Source organism: Urocitellus parryii, chromosome 3 (assembly GCF_045843805.1).
Source record: "Urocitellus parryii isolate mUroPar1 chromosome 3, mUroPar1.hap1, whole genome shotgun sequence".
Classification (NCBI taxonomy): domain Eukaryota; kingdom Metazoa; phylum Chordata; class Mammalia; order Rodentia; family Sciuridae; genus Urocitellus; species Urocitellus parryii.
In genome coordinates this window covers 112083708-112110819 of record NC_135533.1, presented here as the reverse complement: position 1 = coordinate 112110819, position 27112 = coordinate 112083708, and the positions used below count along the sequence as shown (strand labels likewise).

The 27112-nt window shown below is 40.7% G+C and overlaps 1 protein-coding gene across 12 annotated transcripts; it reads left to right on the top strand.

Moving 5' to 3' along the window:
- The first annotated feature begins 296 nt into the window (after positions 1 to 296).
- On the top strand, positions 297 to 26995 carry Ewsr1 (EWS RNA binding protein 1). Of its 12 annotated transcripts, XM_077796015.1 has the most exons (19): positions 297 to 420; positions 2023 to 2070; positions 4210 to 4246; positions 4379 to 4430; positions 5927 to 6050; positions 6468 to 6485; positions 10546 to 10732; positions 12890 to 13057; positions 14317 to 14528; positions 15885 to 16065; positions 18833 to 18870; positions 19406 to 19438; positions 19698 to 19816; positions 23695 to 23824; positions 24692 to 24814; positions 25506 to 25668; positions 26036 to 26133; positions 26394 to 26646; positions 26783 to 26995. In XM_077796015.1, exons 1-19 carry the CDS (start codon positions 408 to 410, stop codon positions 26820 to 26822), a joined length of 2037 nt encoding a protein of 678 aa, XP_077652141.1. In that variant the 5' UTR covers positions 297 to 407; the 3' UTR covers positions 26823 to 26995. The 12 variants fall into 12 exon arrangements, with proteins under 12 accessions (XP_077652141.1, XP_077652143.1, XP_077652142.1 ...); XM_077796017.1 differs by lacking the exon at positions 6468 to 6485 and having other exon boundaries at positions 5924 to 6050; positions 18836 to 18870; XM_077796016.1 differs by lacking the exon at positions 6468 to 6485 and having other exon boundaries at positions 5924 to 6050.
- The last annotated feature ends 117 nt before the right edge of the window (positions 26996 to 27112 follow it).

Sequence of the window (27112 nt, the reverse complement as noted above, 5' to 3'; positions counted from 1 at the left end):
CTAGGCCCCGATCCCTTCCCCCAGCCTCTCCCGCCGGCCTCCGTTTCCCTCCAGGGCAGACTCTTCAGAGACGGTCCCTGGAGCCCGCGGACGTAACCACTGCGAACGACCTAGCCTCTTGCGGGGAATCGCTCTGGTTTGATACTGACACCGGTTCACCACCCACTCCGGCCCCTTCGGTGCTATTTTGGCTCTCGCGTCACGTCGGCGATCTTAGGAGAAGATTGAGACAACAGTTTCGGGCTTGAAGATCGAAAAAGCAGTGGCTCATTCCTTCTTCCCCCACCCCCGTGGCCTGGCCCGATGGTAGCGCCCGAGGTTGCGAGTTTCGCGCCTGCGCAGTGCGGCGCCTAGAGGGAAAGCGAGAGGGAGACGGACGTTGAGAGAACGAGGAGGAAGGAGAGAAAATGGCGTCCACGGGTAAGTGTGGTGGAACTGCGGTCGCGCAGGCGACGGTCGGGAAGCCCGAACTGGGGGCTTCTCCTCTTTGGGGGTGGCCGAGATGACTGAGTGGAGTTGCCGAGAGGGGTTGGAGGTACCCGCCACGGCCCGACGAGTTCGGGGGGCCTGCGGTCTCGTCTTCTCCCCTCCCCCCATCGGGTGGGCCGGTTCTGGAACCTTCCGGCTCCCGTGGCGCGCGGGGGGCTCGCGGCAGCGGGGGCGCGCGGGGCCGGTCTTGGCCTCCATTGTGTGGCGGTCGTCAGGCCCCGCGCTCCGGCCGCCACGTGGGCGGGGCCTGCGGCCTCTGAGGCCCCGCGTGAAGGGGGGGGGTCCGCGGCCGCGCCTCGAGCCTGTCACCCCGAAAGAGGGGGGCTGGAGAAGCCGCGGGCCCGCTGCCCTCGTGACCCCCTCCGATTCCCAGGGAGGCGGCCCTAGCTCCAGGGCGACTCTTTTCACGGAGAAACGCGGGGGAAAAAGCAAATAAACAAAAAAAGGCCTCGCAATGTGAGCTGAGGGGCGCCGGCTTATGAGCGCGAGCCCCGTCATCCTTCGGGCCCGGTGAAGTGGGGCTGCCGAGCTGCCCGCCTGGGCGGCTTCAGCCCGAGCACGACTTCTGCCCCGTTGGCCTTCAGACGGAATGTCCCCCACCTTTAGAGGCCCCCAATTTGCTGCTCCCTTGAACTTACCAGTTTTTATAGTTTTGTGTTAACACTACCTCTTTTCCTCCCCCAAAAAGCAATTAAGTGGCTTCCCGGGGTCCCTTTTCAGCCAACGCCGAGGGAGATCGGTTGTATAATAAGGCCGGCCTGGATCGGGAGACCAGAATTTCTACCAGAAAGAAATTTCTGGCCTCTTTGATCCAAGAGGGACAAAAAAGCCCTAGCCGACCTTTGAATTATGCTTCAGCCATCGTTTTGCACGTTTTTATATTCGCCAAGCTTGTTTATTTCGTGAACTGATGCGGCGGGGGGGGAGCAGCGCAGAGTGAACTTTAAAAGAAAGCCCGGGGTGAGAACTCGAGAATATGGGTAGGGGGGGTCTTAACTGCCCCGCAGCCTTAGCCTGCAGTTTGCAGCTTGTCGTTTTCTAATCCAGGGTTTTTGGCTGTGTGGAGTGTTTTGCCTCTGGGGGTATTCTTAAGCGGGCCGGATTCCAGGCCTTAGAGGAAATGGGGAGCCGAATGAGAGGGAAGGAAAATTCTGAGTCCTTCAGAGTTTTACTTTGGAAAGACTTCAGCATCCAGCAGGTGAAGGACAATTTAAGAACTCTGCCCATCTGTCTGGTCAGGAAAATGTTGGCTTTTGGTGCCAGACTACCAGGAGTGTCCCCTAGAAGAGAGGACTCTGAGATACCATGTCCCAAGACATTCTGGTGGGAAATGGTTTCCCCAATGCCTTTCCACCCTATTCCTGCCTCCCAAAGCCTGAGGGGGGCCAAATGTGTACATTCAAGTTTTTGCATTGCTGAACATGCCTTTTTCCAGTATACTGTATTAGAGTTGCACGTGGTTTTCATGGCCACACCTGATTAAAGCCCTTCTGGGCGACCTTTGGGGAATAACATAACTTATCTGCACCTTAGGTTCCTTTCCTGGAAAATGTGGGAGTATGTATGCTAGACCTTTTTTATGTAAGTTTGACCTTTTAAAAAAGTTTGTTGAGCCCTCCTGACCTTACAGCAAAAGCATTTCTGCCCAAAGTTGCCCCATGCTGACTTCAATGCCTTATGTAATCTGAAGCTCTAGATCTCTACACCTTGGGTAGTGACAGCCCTAATGCCACTGTCTTGGGTAATGGTTAGGTGTTTTCCCCTCTCATTTATATCATGTAGTAAAGTACCTGCAGAGTATGTCCATTTCAGCAGGATTATAGTACAAAGCTTCTAACCACCATTTGCACCAAGAAATAGAACATTACCAGCATTCTGGGCCCTAATCCCCCACTTCTGCCCTTCTCCTTGGCCTATGCTGTGTTTTAGTAAAGTCTTCAATTGTGCATTTGGGGATTGGAAACAAGCACAACTGGTTGTTGAATAATTTGATCAGTGTGTAACTGTAACATTTTTGAGGCCATATGATGTTTGTGTACTGTAAGGTTTTCATGAAACAACAGATTTACTCCCACCATACAGGAGACCCAAGTCTTCTGGTTTCCCACTGAACTGAGGTCATTAGCTGTTCCATATCAGCTTTGCCAATTTTATGCTTTATATAATTGCGCTTGTGTAGAAGTCTTGTAAGTATTGAACTATATGTCATTGATTTAAAATCATTTCTCCTATAGAAACATCAGTAAAATGTAGGTTGAAATATTGTGTTTTAGATGCTTCATTGGTATTTTGTGAATGCCAGATGGAAGGAATGATTTACACTTAATTTTTATAGGTTGTGTAAAGAATATAACGTAGTGCTATTAAAAATGCTTTAAGATTATCTTGAACAGATCAGGGTTTTTTGGTTATAGATATCTTTGGGGCAGTTGATTTGATAATGTTAATGATTCAGGGTTCTGTGTTAAGTGAGGAAGGAAAGTTAAGTGCAAAGAGGTAAACAAACCAACTTAAAGAGATGGATTCAGCAAAGAACTCTGAGGCCAAGAGATTGTGAGGCAGTCTTTGGATTTCATCAAGTGGGGTAGAATCCCTCCATGAAGAACTGAGATGTCAACTGTTGCTTTTGGATGAGGGACTACTTTCTGACTGGAAAAGAAAGGACCCTTTTTTCCCCTATCTTAATGGCAGTACTGTCTTCAAGCATTGAACAGGATGTGTATTCTTGTGGAGAGGAAAGAATTGGGCAGAATTTAAGATGATTACGTTAGCTGCCTTTAGGAGGAGGAAACACCTAAACTTATATAACTTTAATTCAGTGGTGCTATGAAACTTAGCGGTTTTATTTGCTGTTTGCTGCAGAACCTCAGCGGGCTGCAGTCCCTTTTGATGTTGTAAATTTGCTGTGGAAAGGAAAATTGTAGGAGTATTTATTTAGAAAGAAGAAAATTTGTGGATACTTTTTTAATTTTTATTTTTTTCAAATCACTTTGGATTTCAGGAAATACAGTAGTGTTATCTAAAATCATATTGTTCCCTGGCAGATTAAAAGCTTTCTCCTCTTTGACAATTTTCAAGATTCTACTTAACTTGACTGCACTAGGATTTATACTGTATCTAGCTTTTGAGTTACTATACTGATGTAGCCCTGGTGCAGTTGGCAGACTCTTTAAAATACTAGATTATAACACTAGATATAATTTTCTGCCATTCCGTTTCAATGACATTGTGCTAGGGAATTCTGGTTGGTCTTGCTCACCAAAGCAAGATGTAGTGATAGAAAAACTAGTTTTTGAGGAGATGCAACTGCTAATTAATCAGTTTGGTGTTAAACATTGTAATATTGTTGCATGTTTTCTTTTCTTTCTTTATGAATGGAAAACATCTGATCCTCTATAACCTTAGAATGATCATGCATTTGAAATGATAGCCTGTGATTAAAGAAGGTTTATGGTCATGGGAACATGCAAAGGATCCTTGCCACATCACCTGATCTTGATCTCCTAAGTTAGCACCATATTCAAACTTTCCGAGTTTAACTAACTTAGACTTAATTGGTTTGGTTGCTGTTGAGAAATAAGAGGTAGTCATTTGGACCTGTGTCAATTCTCTCTAAATAGTTTAGGGTTCTTGGTACCTTGAATTCCTTGCACTTATTTTTTTCTCCTTTCATCTTGTCTTTACTGACTTTACACTATTTTCTCTCATTGTTTGCTCTAGATTACAGTACCTACAGCCAAGCTGCGGCCCAGCAGGGGTAAGTCAGTTTTTTGTGATATTTTGTCTGTGATTAATGTTTTTAGAGTATGGAGCCTCCTATAATTGTAGAAGATATAGTAATGGAATAAGAACGTTCTATGTTCAGTTCTTGCATTTAATTCTTTTGCAGCTACAGTGCTTATACCGCCCAGCCAACTCAAGGATATGCACAGACCACCCAGGTAATTTTTGAGATAATTAAATGTAACTGCATCTCCAAGTAAAAATGTTTCTTTCTTTTTTTTAAGGGAACACTGCAAAGGACAGTTTCTTTTTTAAAAAAAAATATATTTTTTATTTGTAGATGGACACAATATTTTTGTTTTATTTATTTTAATATATATGTATTTTTATAACTATTATTTTTTTGTGTGGTGCTGAGGATTAAACCCAGTGCTTCACACATGCAGGGCAAGCATTCAACCACTGAGCTACAACACAGCCCTCCAGATAAAAAGTTTCTATTGGCCATTAAAACAGCAGCTAACAGATGTTTTTTAAAAATTAGGTAAAAGTAACATGAGAGCTAGGGTTGTGGCTCAGTGGTAGAGTGCTTGCCTTGTGTGCATGAGACCCTGGGTTCAATCCTTAGCACTGCATAAATAAATGTATTGTGTGCATCAGCAACTTAAATGTAACACAAAACAGCAATAGTAGAATTTTTTGTTTAATCATTAGAAATTCAGAAATTTTTAACTTTCTTAGTGGAGTACAAAGGGCTCCATTCTGAATCATAAATGAAACCATCCCAAAGTTGGGGATTGGCTTTCAGTGACTTTCTAGATTTTTAGAGGTCCTGTCCCATGCATGGTATTTTTACATTTTATTATGTTTGAATTTAATTATCATAGCAGTTCTGCAGAAGATGATGATAGGACCATTTGCAAATGAGAAAATTGTAGTGCATAGATTCTACATAACTTGCCAGTGATTACACTTTAAGTAGTGGGGTCAGCTCTAAAAGTCCTAGCTGCCAGTCTGAGGAGCTCTTGAGCTCTTTCCAGTACAAGTCTGTGTTTAAAAACTTCGAGGTTGAGCTAGGGATATATATAGTCAGTTGGTAGAGTGCTTGCCTTGCATGCACAAGGGCCTGGGTTCAATCCTCAGCACCAAAAAATCCAAAAAACTTAAAAGAGTTTTTTCAGTGTCCTGAGATCACCTCAAATTCTGAAATGGATAGATAACTAAGAACTACTGTGTAGGAGAGGCAGAATGTAATGTTTCTGACGTATCTTACATAACTGGCCATTCAAACAGACCTACAATAAGATCATGTTAATATCTGAAAGAACAACTCATTCCTTGCTAACTTAATATTATTGATGTACTAACTGTGAGAACATACAGTGTAGTCATGCTGAAATTCTGGTTTTCAGAATTGACAGATTTTAGCTTCATCTTGATTTCCTTTATCCATTCTGTTTTCCTAGCATTTGTTTCTAGTTACTAAAACTGCTACACTAAGTGCTGGCAATTACACACCTGTGCCCTCCCTTATTGCTTTTCCCTTAAGAGTATGTTGACCTCCTTTATAGTTAACTGGGGTTTTGCCTAATTATCAGGAAATTTTTTTGTTAACTTTATTAATAAACTAAGCAGATTAAAGTCTATCCAATTATTTATTGTTAAAATACAGGATTCATAAGTGAAGTTCTTTCATGCATTTTCTTTGGAGCAGGCATATGGGCAACAAAGCTATGGAACTTATGGACAGCCTACTGATGTCAGCTATACCCAGGCTCAGACCACTGCCACCTATGGGCAGACTGCATATGCAACTTCTTATGGACAGCCTCCCACTGGTAAGGCGTGCTTTGGGGGGTTTTGGGGATCATAATGGCTAGGCATTTGCAGAAACTTGTTACTCATATTCTTGGATATACATTCTGGTTCTTGCATTGTCATCTGGGGATCTTTTATTCTAAGGAGGAGGGGGTTTTTTGTTTTTGTCCCTCCCCCACTTCCTTAAACTTTCTTTGAGGGATATCTAAGAATGTGGGTGGGATGAATTTCAAGGGAGTAAAGAACTTTTGAACTTTGTACTCTGTATTGAATGCTCTCAAAACAAAATGGAGACTACTTAAAATATAGTGCTAATGCTAATACTGAATAAGAATGAGCCTTGTGAAACTGAGTTGCTTAAAAATCAAACTGGTTTTCCCATCTGTTTGCTTCATCTGATAGTGTACCCTCTACTTTTTGTTTTGTGCTTTCCACAGTAGAAGGGACCAGTACAGGTTTGACTATCCTGCTCATTCTTGCATGGGAAATGCTTTCCATCTTGTCTAACCCTGTAATGTTAACCCTTTTAGGTGTTTCCATTTGTTTAACCCCAAGACTTTCTAACATCACACACAAAAAGGTGCTAATGAAAAAACTGCTTCAGGTGCCATTTGCAGATCCATGTCCTTTTTTAAATATAATTTTGGGAAAGGTATTATTATTTAACATTTTTGTCAAGTCTTAATAATAGTTTATTCACCTTCCCAAAGGTATTTCAGATGATTACTCACCAGCTGATTTCCCCCGTTCCCTGAGGAATAGATTGCATGATTAGATTTATTTAGAGGAGCAGATTGCCACCCTGCATGTATCATGTTTGTGTGTTGGTTTGTTTCTAGTCCAGACACATTGTTTTATTTCAAATGTTATGAATTATTTTAATCCATAGTATGTCTTAGATTTATATAATATATTCCATATAATAATAATCCAGGAAGCTAAAAAAATAAACTTAAGAATTAGAATAAATTATATCCTGTTACTGAGGTTGAGTAGAGTTTGTGAAAAGTTTGTGATAGCTGGATGTGGTGCTACATACATATAATCCCAGCAACACAGGAGGCTGAGGCAGGAGGATTTCAAGTTTGATCCCAGCCTTGGCAACTTAGGGAGACCCTCTCTGACTCAAAAAGGGCGAGGGATGTAGCTCAGTAGTCAAGGTTCTTTCAGGGGTCTGGGTTCTATCCCCAATACCAAAAAAATAGTCTGTGGTAATTTTTTCCACCTAGTGCTGTGTAAAGTTTTAGGCTCTCTGCTTCCATTTTTTTTATTAGTATCATAAAAAGGATTTAGCTGGGTGTGAAGGCACACACTGATAGTCCCCAAAACTAGAGAAATCAAGGCAAAAGGGTCACAAGTTCAAGCCCATCCTGAATAACTTAAGGGTACAATCCCCAGTACCTTTTTTTCTTATTTAAAAATTTAAAAACTAGCTGGGCATGGTACACATGTATAATCCCAGCGGCTCAGTAGGCTGAAGTAGGAAGACCACAGGTTCAAAGCCAGCTTCAGCAACTTGGTGGGGCCCTGAGCAATTTAGCAAAATCCTGTCTCAAAATAAAAAGGGCTGGGGATATGACTCAGTGCTTAGGCACCACTGGTACACCAGAAAAAAATAAATTAAAAAGGAAATACAAGGTTTTAATATAAGAAAGTGTTAAAAGATATAAAAATTATTTTTCACCTATCTTCAGTTGTCCAAATTATATATAGTCTAGTAAGAGGGAAAATAACCTGTCATTTGCCTCATCAATTACCAGTGTCATAGGCTGGGGTTGTGGTGCAGTGGTAATGCGCTTGCCTAGCATGTGTGAGGCACTGGGTTTGATTCTCAGTACCACATACAAATAAATAAAATAAAGGTCCATCAACAACTAAAATAAAGTACCATGTCGTGAGTTTGGTGGGAAGTTTATATAAACTTTCTATGGAAAGAGCTGAAAGTAAAATTGCATTTTAGATTTCTCTAAAGCAAAAAATTTGAAATAATTTTACATATATAGGCTGTAACATTTTTTTAAAAAATAAACATTGGCTTAGATCTAGGCTTTGGAATCCCTAAACCATTTTATAGGGAAGAGATAGAAGTTATTTATAGCAAAATAGTAGTCTGCTACATTATTCAGAGCCATGCATTCACATTGTCATTGATTGGAAAAAATCCTGCAATGATTGTGGGTCCAAAAAGTGTAGGATGTTCTAATATACAAGTCAGTGACGACCCAGAGATTTGCATTTAGTAGTAAGAAAGAATGTTTATGTAGACTTTGTAGTCTGTAAGAGGTACCCTTTCCTTTGCACATAAAAGTCATTGGATAATTATTGGAGAGGATGTGTAAAGATACACCATCCTATGGTTTTTCCAAATTAAGCTTCAGAAGAAAGGGACTGTATATGCATCTCAGTTACTTGATTCATATAGAATTCTCGAACTGATTTTTACTCTTCAGGTTAAACAAATATTTGGGTTGGTTTGTGTAAATGTTTCTTCCTATATTTTTACATCAAGTCATTAGAACATAGTTGATGTGTTGTCTTCTTTGCTGTTGGTCTTTTTTGTTATCATTGAATCATTTTGCTCTGATGAGCTTTGGCTATTTTGCTTGGCTGCTTGTGAGTACTACAGATTAATTTTTTAAAATCATTGATTAACTCAGTGACTAATATTTAGCACTACAAGGCTCTGTTGCTGCATAGTTTTGTGACATAGTTATTTCCCTGATCAATTTTAGGTTTTGTTTGTTTGTTTTAACTTTTCTTGTGAATCTTATAGATGGCTATCATTAAGTAAGGGGAAATCTGTAAGAGTATAGGGTAGATGGAATTAGATTCTAGTAAATTTTGAATACATGAATGCTTTGTATTTTTACTCTTTTTGGACTCTTGGAAAGATTTGCCCCGCCCTTGCTCCAGTACCGAGGATCAGCCTAGAGCCTCACATGCTAGGCACATGATCTGCCATTGAGCCACATTGCAGCCCCATGCAAAGAGCTTTAAAATGAAACAGGCGGGGATGGGGGTATAGCTCAGTGCTACAGTACTTGCCTGGCACACACAAGGCCCTGAGTTTTACATGCCCAGCACTACAAAAACAAAACAAAGTTCAGATGAACACATCAACTTTTAAAACGTCTATTGTTTGGGGATGTTTTATGAAGTATACTTTTGTATACATTTCATCCATTGCTTTTTATAAGGAAGTTACTGTACATAATTTCAGAGTTTCTATAAATATTTGGGATAGGTAAGAAAGTATTATGCTTTGTGCTACAAGAAGTGACACTCATGCAAAAAGAAGTTGAGGGGCTGGGGATGTAGCTTATTGGTAGAGTTCTTGCCTAAGCATGTGTGAAGGCCTGGCTTAAATCCCTAGCACTACACACACACACACACAAAATAAATAAGTGGTAGTTGATAATTGTTTTTGGCTAGTACGTTGTGTGTTTGTAAAGACACTTTATTCCATATAGGTTAAGGCCCTAAATGTTAACTAAAATGAGCAGTCAGTTCAAGATTGGCTTTAAATATTGAAACGTTAAAAGGACTGGGGATGTGGCTCAGTGGTAAAGCACCCTAGGTTCCAACCCCCCCCACCCCCGAAAAAAAATGTTTTATCCAAAAAGTTAAATAGGATAATCTGTTAGGCAAACATAATGTATAGTATGATCTTTATTCCTCAGACCATTTCTGCTCAATGCTGATAATTGTTTTTTAGTTGTTACCTGAAATATAAATGGCAGTTCTTTCTTCCACTAAAAATTAAACACGTTCTCTAGAATTTCCAATTTCCTTAAATAAAATGAATAGTCCATGATGCATTGTTGGGACTGAAAGAAAGTAGTTAAGTAAATTCCTAAATTATTGTTTTAAGTACTTAAACAAGTACCTGGATCATTGTTTTGTAGCTATTTTAAATTGCCATGTTACTTGCCACTTATCCCCATTTCTGGGAGACTGTATTTCCTGCTTGAGGGATTTTTGAGGTACTTAAGTTCGTTAGTTAAAAGGAAGCTTGCTGGGCTGGGGTTATGGCTCAAGCAGTAGAGTACTCTTCTAGCATGTGTGGGGCACTGGGTTAGCTCCTCAGCACCACATAAAAATAAAGATATTATGTCCACCTAAAACAAAAAAATAATAATTTCTTTTTAAAAGGAAGTTTGCTAGCAAAATCAGCCCTGAATCAGCAAAAAGCAGACTTCTCTCATGTCTAAAGTGTTCAAGAGGGGACAGAAGGAAGCCTGTTCTGTTATCAGTTTTTCCAAAGCATATTCTTTCTCCCCTTATTAGATTGTATTTTAAAGCAAATGAAATGAAAGTTTTTTACTTTACTAAGAACTAGGTACTTTCAGAGAACATAAGCTTCAAATATTGGTTTGTTGCTAATCTTGCTGCAGGGTAATATATAAAGGGATGTGATGGTTTAAAGTGGGTGGTTTACAGATTTTCTCTTTATAAGTATCTAGGCAGATCTCCGGGGAGGCCAGAAAAATCTGACCTAGCTCTCCTTTGTTCTAGGTTATACTACCCCAACTGCCCCCCAGGCATACAGCCAGCCTGTCCAGGGGTACGGCACTGGTGCTTATGACACCACCACCGCTACCGTCACCACCACCCAGGCCTCCTATGCAGCCCAGTCTGCATATGGGACTCAGCCTGCTTACCCTGGCTATGGGCAACAGCCAGCAGCCACTGCACCTGCAAGGTAAGGTACACTCACGTACTCACTACTCTCTTGAGATGCATCAGCCTCAGGTTTGAGAGGGAAAGCAACTGTACACTTACAGATTCTGTGACTTAGTTCCCTTTTAACAATTATTCTCACACATTTAAGTGTTGTGGTTTTCTTTTCTTTCTTTTTTTTTTTTTTAAGTAGTTAATGGACACAATGCGGGGGGGGGGTGTCGAACCCAGTGCCTCTCCCATGCTAAGCAAGCACTGAGCCACATGAGCCACAACCCTGGCCTGATTATGTTCTTAATAGTCATTCTAGTAACTAGTGTGCTAGAACACAGCACAAAGGTATTCTCCACTTAGAAGTGAAATGGCACTGTGTAAGGGGCCAAAAAGAGAAATGTCAATCAGTAGATTGTCTGGTTTCAGAACGTACTTTTGGAGATAGGAGGAGGCTATTATTTTTACTTTGCTAAACCCAGAAAAAAAATGTGTATTTTCCTTTACAACTGAACTGCCAATAGAATTGTATTTTTGATACCTTTATCTTTGGGTTTTATTGATCCTTTTGATGGGTAAAAGTTTTCCCTTTGGGGAAAAACGTAGGTCATGATAGGGAGATTAGTATCCTATGAGTCAAGAAATAGTTCTATGATCCAGTTATTAGTAAAGGACATACCCATATCTGGGAATTCAAACATTAACTGTCTCTACTTAAGCAGTTGATATGATTTTTTTCTCTGCATTATGTAGACTGTTGATAACATAAGCAAATATAATTTCTCCCCAGCTGTGAGAGAATATTAAATCCAACAAAGCTCACGCCCCATGATTGGATAATGTGTGTATTATTATTTAACAGAAGATTTCAGCTCTTTGCTTTAGACAGTACACTTAGGTGACTTCTGGATACAGTATTGAATGAACACTAATTCAGATTTGAATGAAGAATTTTTTTTTTTTTTTAAGAGAATAAATCTTGTAACTTGTACCCTAGACTTTTTGTCTGTTGTAGAGGTAAGAAATTAGCTCTAACAAACACTTATAAAATTAGTTCTAAAATGCATTGTGAGTAATCAGAGCCACTAGGTAGTTTACACTTGCTAGACAGCCTGTGAAGTGACTACTTTAAACTAACCGGCTGATTCTAGAAGGGCCCATTTTGGTCAACCTAGGCATTTCAGAGTGTTATCAAATGTGCAAAGTCCCATTTGATGCTTTTGATGTAATAGTGTATCCAAGCCACAGCTGGAGGGTATTATACATGAATTGGTTTTTGATAAGTCATTCTTTCTGGTTCCTCTTTTTCTTGGGTTTTCAGTCCTTTTCACTTTAAAGCAACTGCCTCTCTCTCAGTCAATGACATTTACTCACTTTTCCACTGGAAAGAGGCAGCCTGTGACACATTTCAGCTTGGTGAAGAAAACTGGTACTTCTGCATCGTCTCTGGTCTGCCTGCTGATTCTTTGGGCTTTGCTTAAAATAGCTCTAGTTCACTTCGTGGCAGCCTTGGTGTAAACTGTTAGAGTTAAGAGGTAATAGAAAACCCTGGTTGTTATTGTTTTTGTTTGTTTGTTTAGTTTTTTGTTTTTTTTGGAATAAAGGTTGGTTTTCACCATTTATCAGGGGCACTTCCCATTTTCTCTGTGAGCACAAGGAGGTAGGAGGGGTTGTATTGACTTCCCTGCCTTACCGATCTTGATCTTTCTTTCCATTATGGAGACTTTGAGGCAGGGTTAGATTAATTTATGGCAGCCCAAGTTAGGAAATGATTTTTCTAGTCTGTTCTTAATAAATGAGAAACATAAACTTGGAGATTTTCCAAATTTATAATGCCATGAACTTGGGTTATATTAAAATATATTGTTTCCAACAGTTCATTATAAGAAAAAAGTTGTTTTCTTCCTTGGTAAACCACATCCCCTCCTAGATCACTTAAATTGGCCACTATATTTGAACCTGCCTTTTATGGCTGTTACTGTAGAGTGAATGGGGCAGTTGCTATCTCTTCTATATATGATGAATTCTCACTCTTAGTGTCATCTTCAAGCAGACATAATTGGAGAAACACTGGGTTTGATGTAATTTACTATCCTGAGTTCAATCCTAACTTTGCATAATTTTCATAGATTTGTAGGATTCTTACCTGTGTGATTGAGGAACAAATTCTTTTTTTCTCTCCTTTTAGACCGCAGGATGGTAACAAGCCCGCTGAGACTAGTCAACCTCAGTCTAGCACAGGGGGTTATAACCAGCCCAGCCTAGGATACGGACAGAGTAACTACAGTTATCCCCAGGTTCCTGGGAGCTACCCCATGCAGCCAGTTACCGCGCCTCCATCCTATCCTCCTACCAGGTCAGTCTCTTTCTTGTGGTCAGTGACTTAGTGGAATAACAAGTTGTCCGTCCGTCCCCCCCCCCAAGTTGTAGACCGTCTTGCTTTGGCTTCCTCGGGTAAAGTTTGTTGTCTTGACTCTCCCAGTGGTAACTCTGAACATAAGTAGTTATAGTCAAGCCTCAGACCTCGCTTCTCATAGCATTGCCTGGCAACTAATAATATTTTCTCTAAATACAGATAAAAATCTCTCGGTTCTCCCCTTTAATTTTGCTCTTTTAGTTAATTCTCAGAAGGATGAGAAGCAGAAATAATAGGAAGCCATCTTTTCCAGTAGGTAAAGTGCAGGACATTATAAAAGAAACTTCACCTTAATCATTTTATATTTTAATTCAACACACATTATCATAGTTCATGCTGGACACAGTGGCACATACCTGGGAGGCTGAGGCACAAGAATCCCTTGAGCTTAAGGCCCAGCCTAACAATTTAGCAAGACATAGTTTCAAATGTCTGTTGCAAGAATGTATCTTTGGTTAGTTTTCTTGCCTGAGATTATCATATTGAATTAATACAATTAGAATGATCTTTCATACAGTGCCTTTATTTAGAAGATTATTTATTCATCTTTTTTTTTTTAACTGATGCCCAGATTTCATACACAACATGAAAGGCTGTAACTGTAAGAAGAAAACAGTTTTGAATACTCTCCAAGGGAAAGCTACCATTTTAGAGTGATGTACACACCCTCTTTCATACGTACGTACATGCATACATACATACATACATACATACATACATACATGCATGCATGCATTTACCCTCTACCACCAAACAGCCTGGTCTTTTCAAAGGATCATTTTCATCACTTGAGAATGGTTGGAGGCAGTTTTGAAATAAACTCTTCCTACTTTCCTCAGCACGTTTTTCACTGAGTCAAATCTTTCCTTAGTGCACATTAATATAGAAGCAGCTGAAATCTCAAATTTGCCTTGAATATCATTGAATGTAACTGTTGTTTTAAATGGGAGTGGAGGATCCAAGAGGAGACTCTTAAAGATGTACAGATGAATTGTTAAAATAATTATTATCCTCTTCCCATTTAAAGCTTTATTCTAGGTACAAAAATATTTCCATTTTAAATTCATACTGTTGAAGTATAGAAAATGACTGCATTTTTAAAGATGTCTGTGACACCTGGGATTGTCTCGTTCAGGGCCTGGGGAAGTAATAAGACTTCTTCCTAAAACTTCTGTTTTTGTTTTTTGTTTTTCTTTCAGCTATTCCTCTACACAGCCGACTAGTTATGATCAGAGCAGTTACTCTCAGCAGAACACCTATGGGCAACCGAGCAGCTATGGACAGCAGAGTAGCTATGGTCAACAAAGCAGCTATGGGCAGCAGCCTCCCACTAGTTACCCCCCCCAGACTGGATCCTACAGCCAGGCTCCAAGTCAATATAGCCAACAGAGCAGCAGCTACGGGCAGCAGAGTGAGTTGCTAAAGAGAGAAAAATAAGAATGATTTGTGCTTGGAATTTCTGAACACAGGAAATATTCTTTTACCTTTTTTTTTTTTTTTTTTTTTTTAACTTTTGGAATCCAGGATGCAGCTTTAGAGCATAACATTCCTACAGACTGCTTAGGTGTCCCAATAAAAATTTCATTTTTTTTTTTTCCTTCAACTTAAATGTTCTTAATGGGTTACAAAAAGAAACCAAGCATGGTGGTTTGTACACTCTTGTAATCCCAGCATCTCTGGAGAATGAGGCAGGAGGATCACAAATTCAGAGGCAGCCTCAGCAACTTATACACTACCTCGAAAAATAAAAAGGGCTGGGGATGTAGATCAGTGCTTAAGTACCTATGGGTTCAAACCTAGTACCAAAGAAAAGAAAAGATACTATAATAGACTAGAAAAACTATTGTAGACTGCTAATCCTGCTCTTTGGGCAGGTTATATTCCGTGAGTGAAGCTAGCATTCCTTATGACCTGCCAGTCCTGAGTCATTAGGAAACAGTAGCCAGGCACAGTAACATATGCCTATAATCCCAGTGACTGCCACAACAGAGGAAGATCACAAATTCTAGGCCAGCCTGGACAGTTTAGTAAGACCCTCTCTCGAAATTAAATAATAATTAAATAATAATTAAAATTAAATAATAATTAAAAGGGCTAGTATGTCACTTAATGGTGGAGCACCCCTGGGTTCCGTCCCCATTATTGTAAAGTTTAAAAAAAAAAAATCAAAAATTAAAGAACAAATTTGTACCTGAATTACTGTTCTTTGTCAATGGGCATATTTTGCTGTGGCAGTGCATTGATTAGTGCTATTTAATAGAACCCAGCCCTTAGCAGCATACTCAAACCCTAAGAAACCTGATTTCTTTTTGTTTTTGGAGTATAAACAAGCTGCTTTTGGCTCAAGTGATAGCACGCTCGCCTAGCATGCGTGTGGCCCTGGGTTTGATTCTCAGCACCACATAAAAATAAAATAAAGATGTTTTGTCTACCTAAAAAAACTAAAAAATATTTTTTTTTTTAAAAAGCTGCTTTTGGAGACATCTCAGGTTATAGAACCCTATAAACTGTATTTTGTCTAGAGAGCTTTTTTTCTGGTTTTGAAGTCTGTTATTCTAGGTTTAACTATATGAAGTTATTTCAGCCTTGATGAACCAGTAGTTTTATTTAAAAGAGCCTACTGATTGGAGGCACTTTATCATGGTGTAAAGAAGATGTGCTTTGATTAGTGCTTTGCAGTTTAAAGTTCTGTGATTCCAGGAGAAAGTAAGTCAGGCAGTGGTGTAAATACTTGACCAATTGCTTACAGATGTGACTCTTTCCTCAGGTTCATTCCGACAGGACCACCCCAGTAGCATGGGTGTTTATGGGCAGGAGTCTGGAGGATTTTCCGGACCAGGAGAGAACCGGAGCATGAGTGGCCCTGATAACCGGGGCAGGGGAAGAGGGGGATTTGATCGTGGAGGCATGAGCAGAGGTGGGCGGGGAGGAGGACGCGGTGGAATGGGGTAAGAGCAAACCTTTTCTCCTTTTACCTAATTTTGTTTCATCCATAGGATTTTCAGTGGAAAGAAGGGACTGAAAGACATAAGAAATTTATTCTGCATTTCCATGGACAATCTGTTGAGCTCAAGCCATCTTCTAAAACATGGAAATGTCATCATTGTGGCATATATTAAGTGGCAGTTTGCTTTTTTCCCTGCCAGTATACTTTGTTGGGTTGGGGAGAACAAAGAATGGTTTTGAAACCAGAGCTTTCAGTTCCCTTCATGGTTTCCAGGGGTGAAAAGCCTCTGTGGGTAATAGTTTTGGGATGGAACACACACAACCCTTCTAACAACCCTAAGTTTTAACTAATGCCTCTGAATGGTTGTCTGGAAATACCTGGTGTATATACTGCAGAAAAGGAATGCAGCTGTTTTTCACAATGTTTGTCCCTAAGTTCTATTTGTGCTCAGAATTGTTGAACATGATGATGAAGGTCTTGGTCCCATAACTTGAACTGTGGCCTGAGGTGCACCTGAAACAGTTTAGTTGGAACACACACAAAAAAACCCAGTAACTTTTTTTTTTTTTCAGAGTAATGTATTTAAGTATAAATTCTCTCCCCATTGGAGATTTTTAAAGTCTAAATCGGTTTGACCATTTTGATTGATGGCACAATCTGGTTTAGAAAACTTTGTTTAGATGAATAACATGACCCTGCTACCTCTGCCTGCCCTTCCCCTCCCTTCTCCCATCCCCTCTTCCCTTTCTGGTGTCTGTAGTTGATGAAGGTGAGGTATAATGTTGGTGGTTAACATGATCAGAAGGTTTAGTTCTGTGTGTGTTCTGTCCCTGTATAAACGAGTTTTTTTTAAAAAAGTTATGCAGAATGTATTAAGTATAAACTGGATTTGGTGCCAATGTTAAGGAAAAAGTAAACAGCATATGATTTTGTAAAAACAGATTTCAAAATTAAATAGATAAAATGTTGTTATCTTTGAATTTCAAATCTCTTTACTACCAGAGGTAGTTAATATTGTTTTGTGTATTCTGCATAACTTTAAAAATAGTCTTCAGTGAAATCTTTATTGGAAGAAAGTCATTTTATAACATGAAAAAATTCGTGAATAATTGGATATTAAAGTAAAATCAGCCTTCCAATTTGGAGAATTTTACATTATAAAGGTTTCACTTCTTTATGGATGTTTTAAAATAGACATAGACACTTGAAATTACTATCATCACGTCTCAAATCACCTAGAATTCTTAGTATTTTTCAATTTCAAAAACAATTTCAAATTTATTCATTGTAATACTCCAGAAGTAATGATTCTACTGATTTTGCTAGACTACTTACTGTTGTAGGGAGCCCCTCTTTGTGGATAAGAAGTCTCTCCTGGAGTCATAGACCATGGCCTTCCCCGTAGGTTGACCAACAGACTGTGAAACAGTCTGATGGATCCTGTGGGGACAGGACAGGGGTGTTTTCCCCTTCCCCCTTTTTTATTGTGGTGTGGTGATGGTTTTCAGTGTCTTCTGCAGGTAAGGCACTCAATGTTGTTAACATGCCCTTTTTCATTGCCTCAGTATTTTGATATTTTCATTGGCTGTTAAACGTGGAAACTTTTTAACATGCTTTGTCGCATTTATATGCTACAGGTTACAAAGTGAGAGCCTTGTATACACTTCAATACTTAAAAAGTACCCGTACTCAGTACTCAGCCGGCAGCATAATGAAAAGTGGGACTAGACACGGTGTCCATATGGAGAGGAAAAATATACATAGAATATTTTTAACAAAATGTATTCATTGTATAAATGGAATCCTTCTGTAACTTTGGTAACTGCATACTTGTTGTTTGGTAATGAACCAGAGGAGGTATAATACTCTAGAATTGTGTAACATTAAAGTGTAAACTTTTGTGTTAAAGAGAGAGAACATTTTATGGTGTGTACTTTTAAAAAGGAAACAAAGCTGCATGCAACAGCTTGAAATTGTATATTCAGGTATTAAAGGTGCAATACTGGTTAGAAAAAACTCCGGGTCTCCCACTGGGGAGCTGCCTTTATTTAACCAAAAAAGCTGAATTCATATTCTTCCTTCCCTCTTTAGAATATGTAATTTTATACTGCCGTAGTTGTTACTATTATTATTATAAACCAGTATGTCTATAAAGTTGCACCCCCAGTCCATGAGCCTTGGTATTTGTTGTAAATTCTCCTTTCACAGCAATTGTTATATCCACTAATGCCCTGAACTGTATGGCTTTATGCTGAAGATTGGCTGGATGCGTCCTCTGATGTGTGTTGTAGGCATTTAATGTGGTTGTCTCCTGCTTTATTATATTGTGACTTGTTAGGAAGCCCAGGGCTCTCCTCTGGGAGAGGTTGAGGGTGCACCTTTATGAACATGGAAAGGTTCATCACAGCAGTTGCCTCCGCTTGTTCCTCCTCTGTACACCAAGCTCTCCTGGTTTTTCAGCTAATGGGGGTGGGTGTTTGGGATTTAGGTTTTTTCCCCCCCAATTTGCCAAGTATTGCACTATTAATACCAGCCCCCGAAATGAAAGGAACCAACCACACTGGTGTGTACAATCAGACAAGCAAGGTTGTATATTAAGGAAGTTTGAGCAAGCTGCCCTGAAGAAAGGCATAGTGACAAGATGAGAGAGATGCATTGTATGGAGATGTGTTTAGCCAGTGCCCTTCTTCCCCACGAGCCCCCCCAAGGCTCAGAGCGGTACTGGCTTTTAAAGGGAAAGGCCTTCATTTCTTCGTTTATCCCCCCAGCAGCGCTGGAGAGCGAGGTGGCTTCAATAAGCCTGGTGGTAAGTTTTTGAGTATTACCATGGATAGTGTTTAAAAAAAAATACAGTCAGTTTTTAGAAAACTATAATTTTTTATTACTTTCCTAAGTGGTTTAAAAATGATCTATGCAAAAGAGACTAATGGGTACTGCCGGCATTGTCTTAGGGGTAATAAGGTTAAACTATGGTTACAAAACAAAGGGTTACTTGAAGTATTGAGCAACTGCTTCTGTAATATGGGGGAGAATACAGTTTTTAAATTTGGTTTATTTGGAGGAAAATTTTTGACTTAAATTTAACACTTATTTGGCACATAAAGATTGAGAGTGTATTTGGTTAATGGTTTAGAAGCAAACCAGCAAAGAAAAAAGCAAACCCTAGCAAACCTTTCACCAATGTTAAAGAGGCACTGCTCCATTTTAGCAGTGCGGGTCATTTTGAATTTAATGGATCCCCATCAAATGGTGGTATAGTAGATAGCTATGTGTGTTTGTAAGGTTTATAGCTTGCAAGACGTGCACTAATAATATATTATATGATCTTTCCTGATTGGCAGGACCCATGGATGAAGGACCAGATCTTGATCTAGGTAACTTTGAATTCTTAAACTTTGTTGTGCTTTTATAAGGGAATGAATGGCAAAAAAGTACATGCCTATGTGAGTTAAGAGTTCCTCAGCCCAGTAGATCAGTTTGCTTTCAATGATGTCAAGGTAGATTGGAGCTTCCTTTATAGTGTTCATCTGCTCATTGACTGTCTTAAAATCCATGGCATTCTTATTAGTGTTAGTTGACAGTTCTATGGTGAAACAAGACAGTAACTCTCTTCTGTTTTGTTCTCTCTGAAAGGCCCTCCAGTAGATCCTGATGAAGACTCTGACAACAGTGCAGTTTATGTGCAAGGATTAAATGACAATGTGACTCTTGATGATCTGGCAGATTTCTTTAAGCAGTGTGGGGTTGTTAAGGTAAGTAAAGCATTATAATTTTAGGTGGTCTGACAGAAATTGACAGCACGGGACACATAAAATTGAACTGAAATTCAGAGTTGTTCCTGAAATTCCCTGACTTTTCTGGATGTGTTGTGGTTTGCTCCTTAAGATGCCCCCCTCCCAACTGGGTGTGGTGTCACACACCTTATAATGCCAGCTACTTGTGAGGCTGAGGCAAGAGGATCACAAGTTCAAGATCATTCCGGGCAACTTAAATGAGACCATGTCTCAAGACAAAGCGGTCCTGGCCTATAGCTCAGTGGTAAAGTACTTGCCTAGGGTAGGCTGGGCCCTGGGTTCAATCCCCATTTTTAATCCCATCCCTAGCCATTTTTTCCTAGGAAAGAAATGCCAAACACAGTTATCATATTTGATGACTTCAGGTCATTTTTATAATCATCAGTTAGTTGTGGGTTGTTGTTTTGGGTTTTATTTTGGTACCAGGGATTGAACCGGGGTACTTAACCACTGAACCAGCTATATCCCCAGCCCTTTTTATTTTTCTTTTTGAGACAGGGTCTTACAAGTTATTGGGGCTGGCTTTGAACCCTGCCTCAGCCTCCAGAGTCACTGGGGTTACACTTGTACACCACTGGCTGTTAATTGTGCATTTAATAGCTTGGCATTATAAGAATGCCCTTCTCCCCTCCCCCAACCTGGATTTTATTCTCATCTCTTACAGATGCATTTTCTTTGATGTTTTATTTCACACATAAGCGTAAAATACCACCATTCTGAGGACTGGTGCTATATCAATGGACAAACAAATAAGAACACTTGGAGTTTACATTTAGTGGGGAATTTATAGTAAAAATAGATTTGTGTGGTGAGCTTTGTAGCGCACACCTATAATTTTGGCACTTAGGCTGAGGCGGAAGAATCACAAGTTTTGAAGCTAGCTCAAGCAACTTAATGAGACTCTTGTTTCAAAAAGGGATAGGGGTGAGATAATGGCAGAGGGCCTGTTATTCCCTCCCCCCCAAAAAAGGGAGAAAAAAAAGATTAATGAATATTAGATGGTGAAATGTTATTCGGAAAAAAATAAATAAAAGAACGGCAGGGATTAAAAAATGAGAAATAGAACCTTCTAACTTGTAGTGGGGCTGTATTTCATCATAGTGGAGGGCAGGGCTCCTGGGACAGAAGTTCAAGGGAGCTGGTGTGGCTAGGTTTTGGTCAACTATTATGGGGCTTTAGTGAGATGGGGGGGGCAATTTTAGGGGTGTTAGGTCGGTATCTAAAAGGTTTGGAAATTCTATGTTCTCATAAGTGTATCACATGGCCTTTGAAGTACAAAAAAATTTTACATTTTTTGAAAGATGGCTGGGTTATTTCGATGTTACAGACACTGCTTCAGTAGGCATTCTTTTTTTAGTTGTTGATGTACCTTCATTTTATTCATTTATATGCAGTGCTGAGAATCGAACCCATGCCTCACATATGTGAGGCAAATGAGCCACAACCCCAGTCCCAGTAGACATCATTCTTATACATGTCTCCTGGTACCCAGTGCCTGGGTTTTTCGCTGTTGTATGTGCACTTGATTCTTTTTTTGTTTGTTTTAGTGATATTATGGATTAAACCCAGGGCCTTGTGCGTGTAAGGCAGGCACTCTACCAACTGAGCTATATCCCCAGCCCCAATTATTTTTATTCTTAATAGCTGTATAAAGTCACAGGAAATAGTGAGTGAATGATGAGCAATGATTTATGAGTCATAGATTTATGTGTACACATTTCTGATTATAATCTGAAATTATAAAATGAACTTGCCTGTTAAATTGTGTTATTTTAAATTTTACAAGAGAATATGAAATCCAGAAGTGACTTGCCTGAGGCTGCCCTGCTGATAGATGTCCAAATGGCCCTATAACTGGAGTTTCTTGCATTGTCCTGCCATTCCCATCCCCTATTCTGGTCATTTATTTAGAAAATTGAAACTAAAGGGCAACGTATTGTCCTGTTCACTCTCAAGTGGGAAGATGCACATCGGGCATGTTTTTGCCATGAAGCTTAGGTCTGATTACAAGAGGACCATAAGGAATGATTTTGGAGTTACAAGTTAATTTTTTTGCGAAGGCAGGTTTACACATAACATTCACCACAAATAATGAAGATTGACTCTACCTGGTTGAGGAAGGGCTGGTTCTTAAGGTGTGCATGTCTCTAGTTTCACCCGATAACTGTATTGTTGACCAACTTCTTTAGAATCTGGCTGGCATTTCATAATCACATTCACCTCATCCTCACAACTGGGAACCCCCTGACTTGCTGATCTGGTGTGAGAAAGTGAGAAGGTGGTTTTAATTCCTTTCTCCTTGACTACTAGTAAGATTGTTCTAATTGGATATCCTCTCCTTAGTAGTTAATGCTTTCCATGTCACCTAGAATGTTTACTTATGCATATTTCTATGCATTTTGTGTACTTTGGTCAGTTTCTGTGATTTTTTTTTTTTTTTTTTTTTTTGGTACTGGGGATTGAACTCAAGGGTACTCAACCACTGAGCCACACCCCCAGCCCTATTTTGTATAGAGACAGGGTCTCACTGAATTGCTTAGCGCCTCACAGTTGCTGAGGCTGGCTTTGAACTCTGATCCTCCTGCCTCAGCCTCATGAGCCACTGGGATTGCAGGTGTGCGCCACCATGCCTACCTGTTTACTGTTCTTAATTCCTTTCTTTTCTCTATAAATTTTTTAATCGGTTCATGAATCTTTAAATTTAAAAACCTCAATTGAATGTCAACTGAATCTAAGACAAATTTGAGGAGAATGACATTTTCTGATTATTAGAGATGTTAAAAAAATGCAGTTATTTATTTCCTACGTTTGTTCATACACATGTGATCCAGAAACTGATTTTCATTTCCCTTTTGTTTTTGCCAGTATTTTGCCTAATTTGTATCATGTCCTTTTTAAAAAATAAACATATTGGTTTATCTATGTTCTTATAATGCTGACCCCTTTTTGAGTCTTATAAATGGATAGATCTCAAGTACTACCATATGTGTAAGCAGACATGTACATTAGCCTTCGATTGTGTGCATATTTAATGAACAAAATACACACAGGAAGACATTTTTGTACAGTGTGGCTCCTGAATTCAAACTAACTACATATAGTGCTCAGCTGAAGATTAAGTCATGTACTCTGGCCTTGTCAGGAATCCATGTAGCACATTCATATCCTACACTTAAGGATGTAAGGATTGTTTTTTGTTTAGGGGAGGGGTATTGTGTAGAGCTGAGAATTGAACCCAGAGTCTCCCACATGCTGTATCAGTGAGCGGCAATCCAACCTCAAGGGTCTTTGGTAATGTTTGAAAACCTGACTTGACTCCTGAGGGATGACTGCAGTGATTAGATTCCTGTTAGGGTGTAGAATTTGTTGAGGCTTATGGTCTAGTTTGGTTTTTATGATAAACACACTGAGGCAGGGAACATGGAAGTACCTGTTTATTTTAGATGCTTAGGAAATAGTCCTTTGTTTTTTACCAAGGATTGAGCCCGGGGGCACTTAACCACTGAGTCACATCCAGCCCTTTGTTGTGTTTTTTTGTTTGTTTGTTTGTTTTGTTTTGAGAGAGAGGGGATCTTGTTGAGATGCAGAGGCAGGCTTTGAATTTAAGATCCTTCTGCCTTAGCCTCCCTAGCTGGTGGGATTATAAGCCTGTATCCCCATACTATCAATTATAATTCTAATAATTCAGAGATACTCTGTCCTAGTAGATATGTGTCTTCCTGTGAAAATAACTTGCTTTTGTAAGACTGAGGTACTTTTTCTGAATTTCACATGAACTTTTCCCTCCAAGATTAGTATATTAGAGTCACATTCTAACTGTGCTGTTTTATGTGTAGATGAATAAGAGAACTGGGCAACCCATGATCCACATCTACCTGGACAAGGAAACAGGAAAGCCCAAAGGTGATGCCACAGTGTCCTATGAAGACCCACCAACTGCCAAGGCTGCTGTGGAGTGGTTTGATGGTAGGATGTGCTCACTGGCATTCTGAACTGTTCACTCACACACATATGTACAGTCTTAGATGTTGCATGTGTTGGTTTGTAGGGATAAAGGGGTCTTGCTGATGTTGAACATCATTATCTGAGGTTTTGAGGACAACAAAGATACTCTTCCTCTGTATGACTGTAGGACATAGCAAGAGGGAGAAACTTGAGCCATCTGAACATGTATGCCTCCCAACTTTATGAGGGCCCAGTCCCTGATCTTGGGTTGGGATGTTCCTTTATATTTAGGCACTATCATTAAAAATCCAAATTATATCTAAGCAGATATTATCAGAAGATACAGAAAACCCTTCAAAAAACAAACATCTTAAGGTCTGGGCGTGTGACTCAGTAGTAGAATACTAGTTTAACATACAGGAGGCCCTGGATTTCATCCCTAACACCACCAAAAAAGCAAAGAAACACCTTAGCCAGTGTACATTTGTGTGTGTGTTTAAATAAGGCCTTGACATTGCATCAATACTGGGATTTCATTTCAGATGAAACATCTTGAAAGTATCAAAGTCTCTTTTCTCTTGGCTATTTCTTATCACTGCTTCTCACCCAATGTTGTATAAGAATCCCAGCCCATATTCCTCCTCCTAGTTTTCTATTCAGGATAGAGAGGTTTCTAAGTATCTTTAAGAGACATTTTTTTTTTTTTTTTGCCTCATCAGTAAAATCTGGGAGCTCACAGGAGAGGCAGTCTCGATGCTTCTGGGAATGGCCAAATTTGGCAAGTGATAGGTTGAAGGAAAAGGAATAGAAACTAGCTTTTTCTAGTCCTTAGGGGAGGAAAGATTTGGGAGTTTTGTGGTCACTGATATCCTGTCAATCTTTTTCCAGGAAAAGATTTTCAAGGAAGCAAACTAAAAGTCACTCTTGCTCGAAAGAAGCCTCCCATGAACAGCATGCGGGGTGGCATGCCACCTCGTGAGGGCAGAGGGATGCCACCACCACTCCGTGGAGGTATTTACTAAACACTTTTGTCTGAGCTACTTTTCTCTTCCTGTAAACGTTTCTCATTAGCTGGGCACAGTGGCACTCGTCTATGATCTCAGTTTGTTGGGAGGCTGAGGCAGGAGGATCATCACTGAGTTCAAATCCTGTGTCAGCAACTTAGGCTCTAAGCAAATTAAAAGGACTGGGGCCAGTGTGGCAGTGCACACCTGTAATCCCATCAACTCAGGCTGTGAGATAGGATGGCAAGTTTGAGACCAGCCTACTCCCTGTCTCAAAATAAAACAGGTTGGGGATGTGGCTCAGTGGTTAAGTGCCCCTGGGTTCAGTCCCTAGTATCAAAAAAAAAAAAAATTCCATTATACTTTTTGCCCCTGATGGGGGGGAAGATGAAGTAATAAAAGGGTGTATAGAATCAATACTAGATTGTTGAGAGCTAATGGTAAATGTAGATATGGATTGGTTGGTTAGGGAGGCTAGAAGCCCTGCACAGCCTTAACTGCCTGAGTTTCAGCTCTACCATTTATTCCGCTTTGGTTTTATCGTCCCATAAGATTATTTTGGGAGATCAGTGAAATAATGCATGTGGAAAGGCTCTGGTGGTTGTGAGGATGAAGCTGTGGTGTCTACACTAGGCCCTTGGACTGTAGAAGAATTTGTGCTCCCTGTATGGTCTTCATGAGGCTATTTCTTGTTGCAGGTCCAGGTGGCCCAGGAGGTCCTGGGGGACCCATGGGTCGCATGGGAGGCCGTGGAGGAGACAGAGGAGGTTTTCCCCCAAGAGGGCCACGGGGTTCCCGAGGGAATCCCTCTGGAGGAGGAAACGTCCAGCACCGAGCTGGGGACTGGCAATGTCCCAATCCGTATGTACTTCTCTTGGCAAACTGATAACCCTACTAGTCACATCACCCCTGCCTCACCCCATTCCCAGTCTGGGTCAGGACTGCTGGATTCTCTTTACCTAGAGAAGCTTAATGATGAACTTGATGACTGTCATGGATGCGGGACTGGTCACCCACTCCCTGCCTGCTCCCGCTGGTTCTGTGGGTGTGCTGCTACCTGAGGTTTTGACGCTCGAGGCACTCTTCTGTAGACAGATCCTCTTAAAGCTTTGTGCCCCCCGGGACCCTGTGGTTGTGGAAGTGCAGTGTGTGCCTGCTTAAGTGTGGCCTCTGCTCGTTCAGCTTCTTGGTTCATTTGGTGATTTCTCTCTGGTGTGACTTTGTGCAGGGGTTGTGGAAACCAGAACTTCGCCTGGAGAACAGAATGCAACCAGTGTAAGGCCCCGAAGCCTGAGGGCTTTCTCCCACCACCCTTTCCACCCCCGGGTAGGTACAGGTTTCCTGAACATCCCCTCAGCTTCCTGGTGCTAACCTTCTATTGTTGACTTTAGTGGGCTTGGTAAACTACCTATGCCCACTGTAAAGGACCTTCAGTTATAGTTCTCATTTCTAAATGTCACCCAGATGTTGGGACTGGGTCAAGTTTCTGCTTTCTTCAGAGAAGAGGAAACAGATCCTTCTACAGCATCTCTGCAGAGCTGCTTTCTCAACTCCCTGACTGTGTCTCCACCCTTTCCTTACCTTAGGTGGTGACCGTGGAAGAGGTGGCCCTGGTGGCATGCGGGGAGGAAGAGGTGGCCTCATGGACCGCGGCGGTCCTGGAGGAATGTTCAGAGGTGGCCGTGGTGGAGACAGGGGTGGCTTCCGTGGTGGCCGTGGCATGGACCGAGGTGGCTTTGGCGGAGGAAGACGAGGTGGTCCAGGGGGTCCCCCTGGACCTTTAATGGAGCAGATGGGAGGAAGAAGAGGTGGACGTGGAGGACCTGGAAAAATGGATAAGTATGTGGTGGGGGAGAGCTGGACTGGAGCTCGTCCACGTGGCACCAGTCTGGGGATGAGTCGCAGGGCACCGTGGGCTGCTGTCAGGCTGCTGAACCTTCTCTGTTCTAACCAGAGGGCCCTCTTTGCCTTGCAGAGGCGAGCACCGCCAGGAACGCAGAGATCGGCCCTACTAGACACAGACCCCGCAGAGCTGCATTGACTACCAGATTTATTTTTTAAACCAGAAAATGTTTTAAATTTATAATTCCATATTTATAATGTTGGCCACAACATTATGATTATTCCTTGTCTGTACTTTAGTATTTTTCACCATTTGTGAAGAAACATTAAAACAAGTTAAATGGTAGTGTGCTGAGTTTTTTTTCCTTCTTTTAAAAATGGTTGTTTAACTAAGATTTAACAATGGGAACCCCTGTGAGCATGCTCAGTATCAATGTGGAGAACCAAGAGGGCCTCTAACTGT

Coding starts and splice junctions, on each gene's coding strand:
- Ewsr1 (XM_077796015.1), top strand. Junction 4,247..4,378: donor CAAGCTGCGGCCCAGCAGGG/GTAAGTCAGTTT, acceptor ATTCTTTTGCAG/CTACAGTGCTTATACCGCCC. Junction 19,817..23,694: donor AGCAGTGTGGGGTTGTTAAG/GTAAGTAAAGCA, acceptor TTTTATGTGTAG/ATGAATAAGAGAACTGGGCA.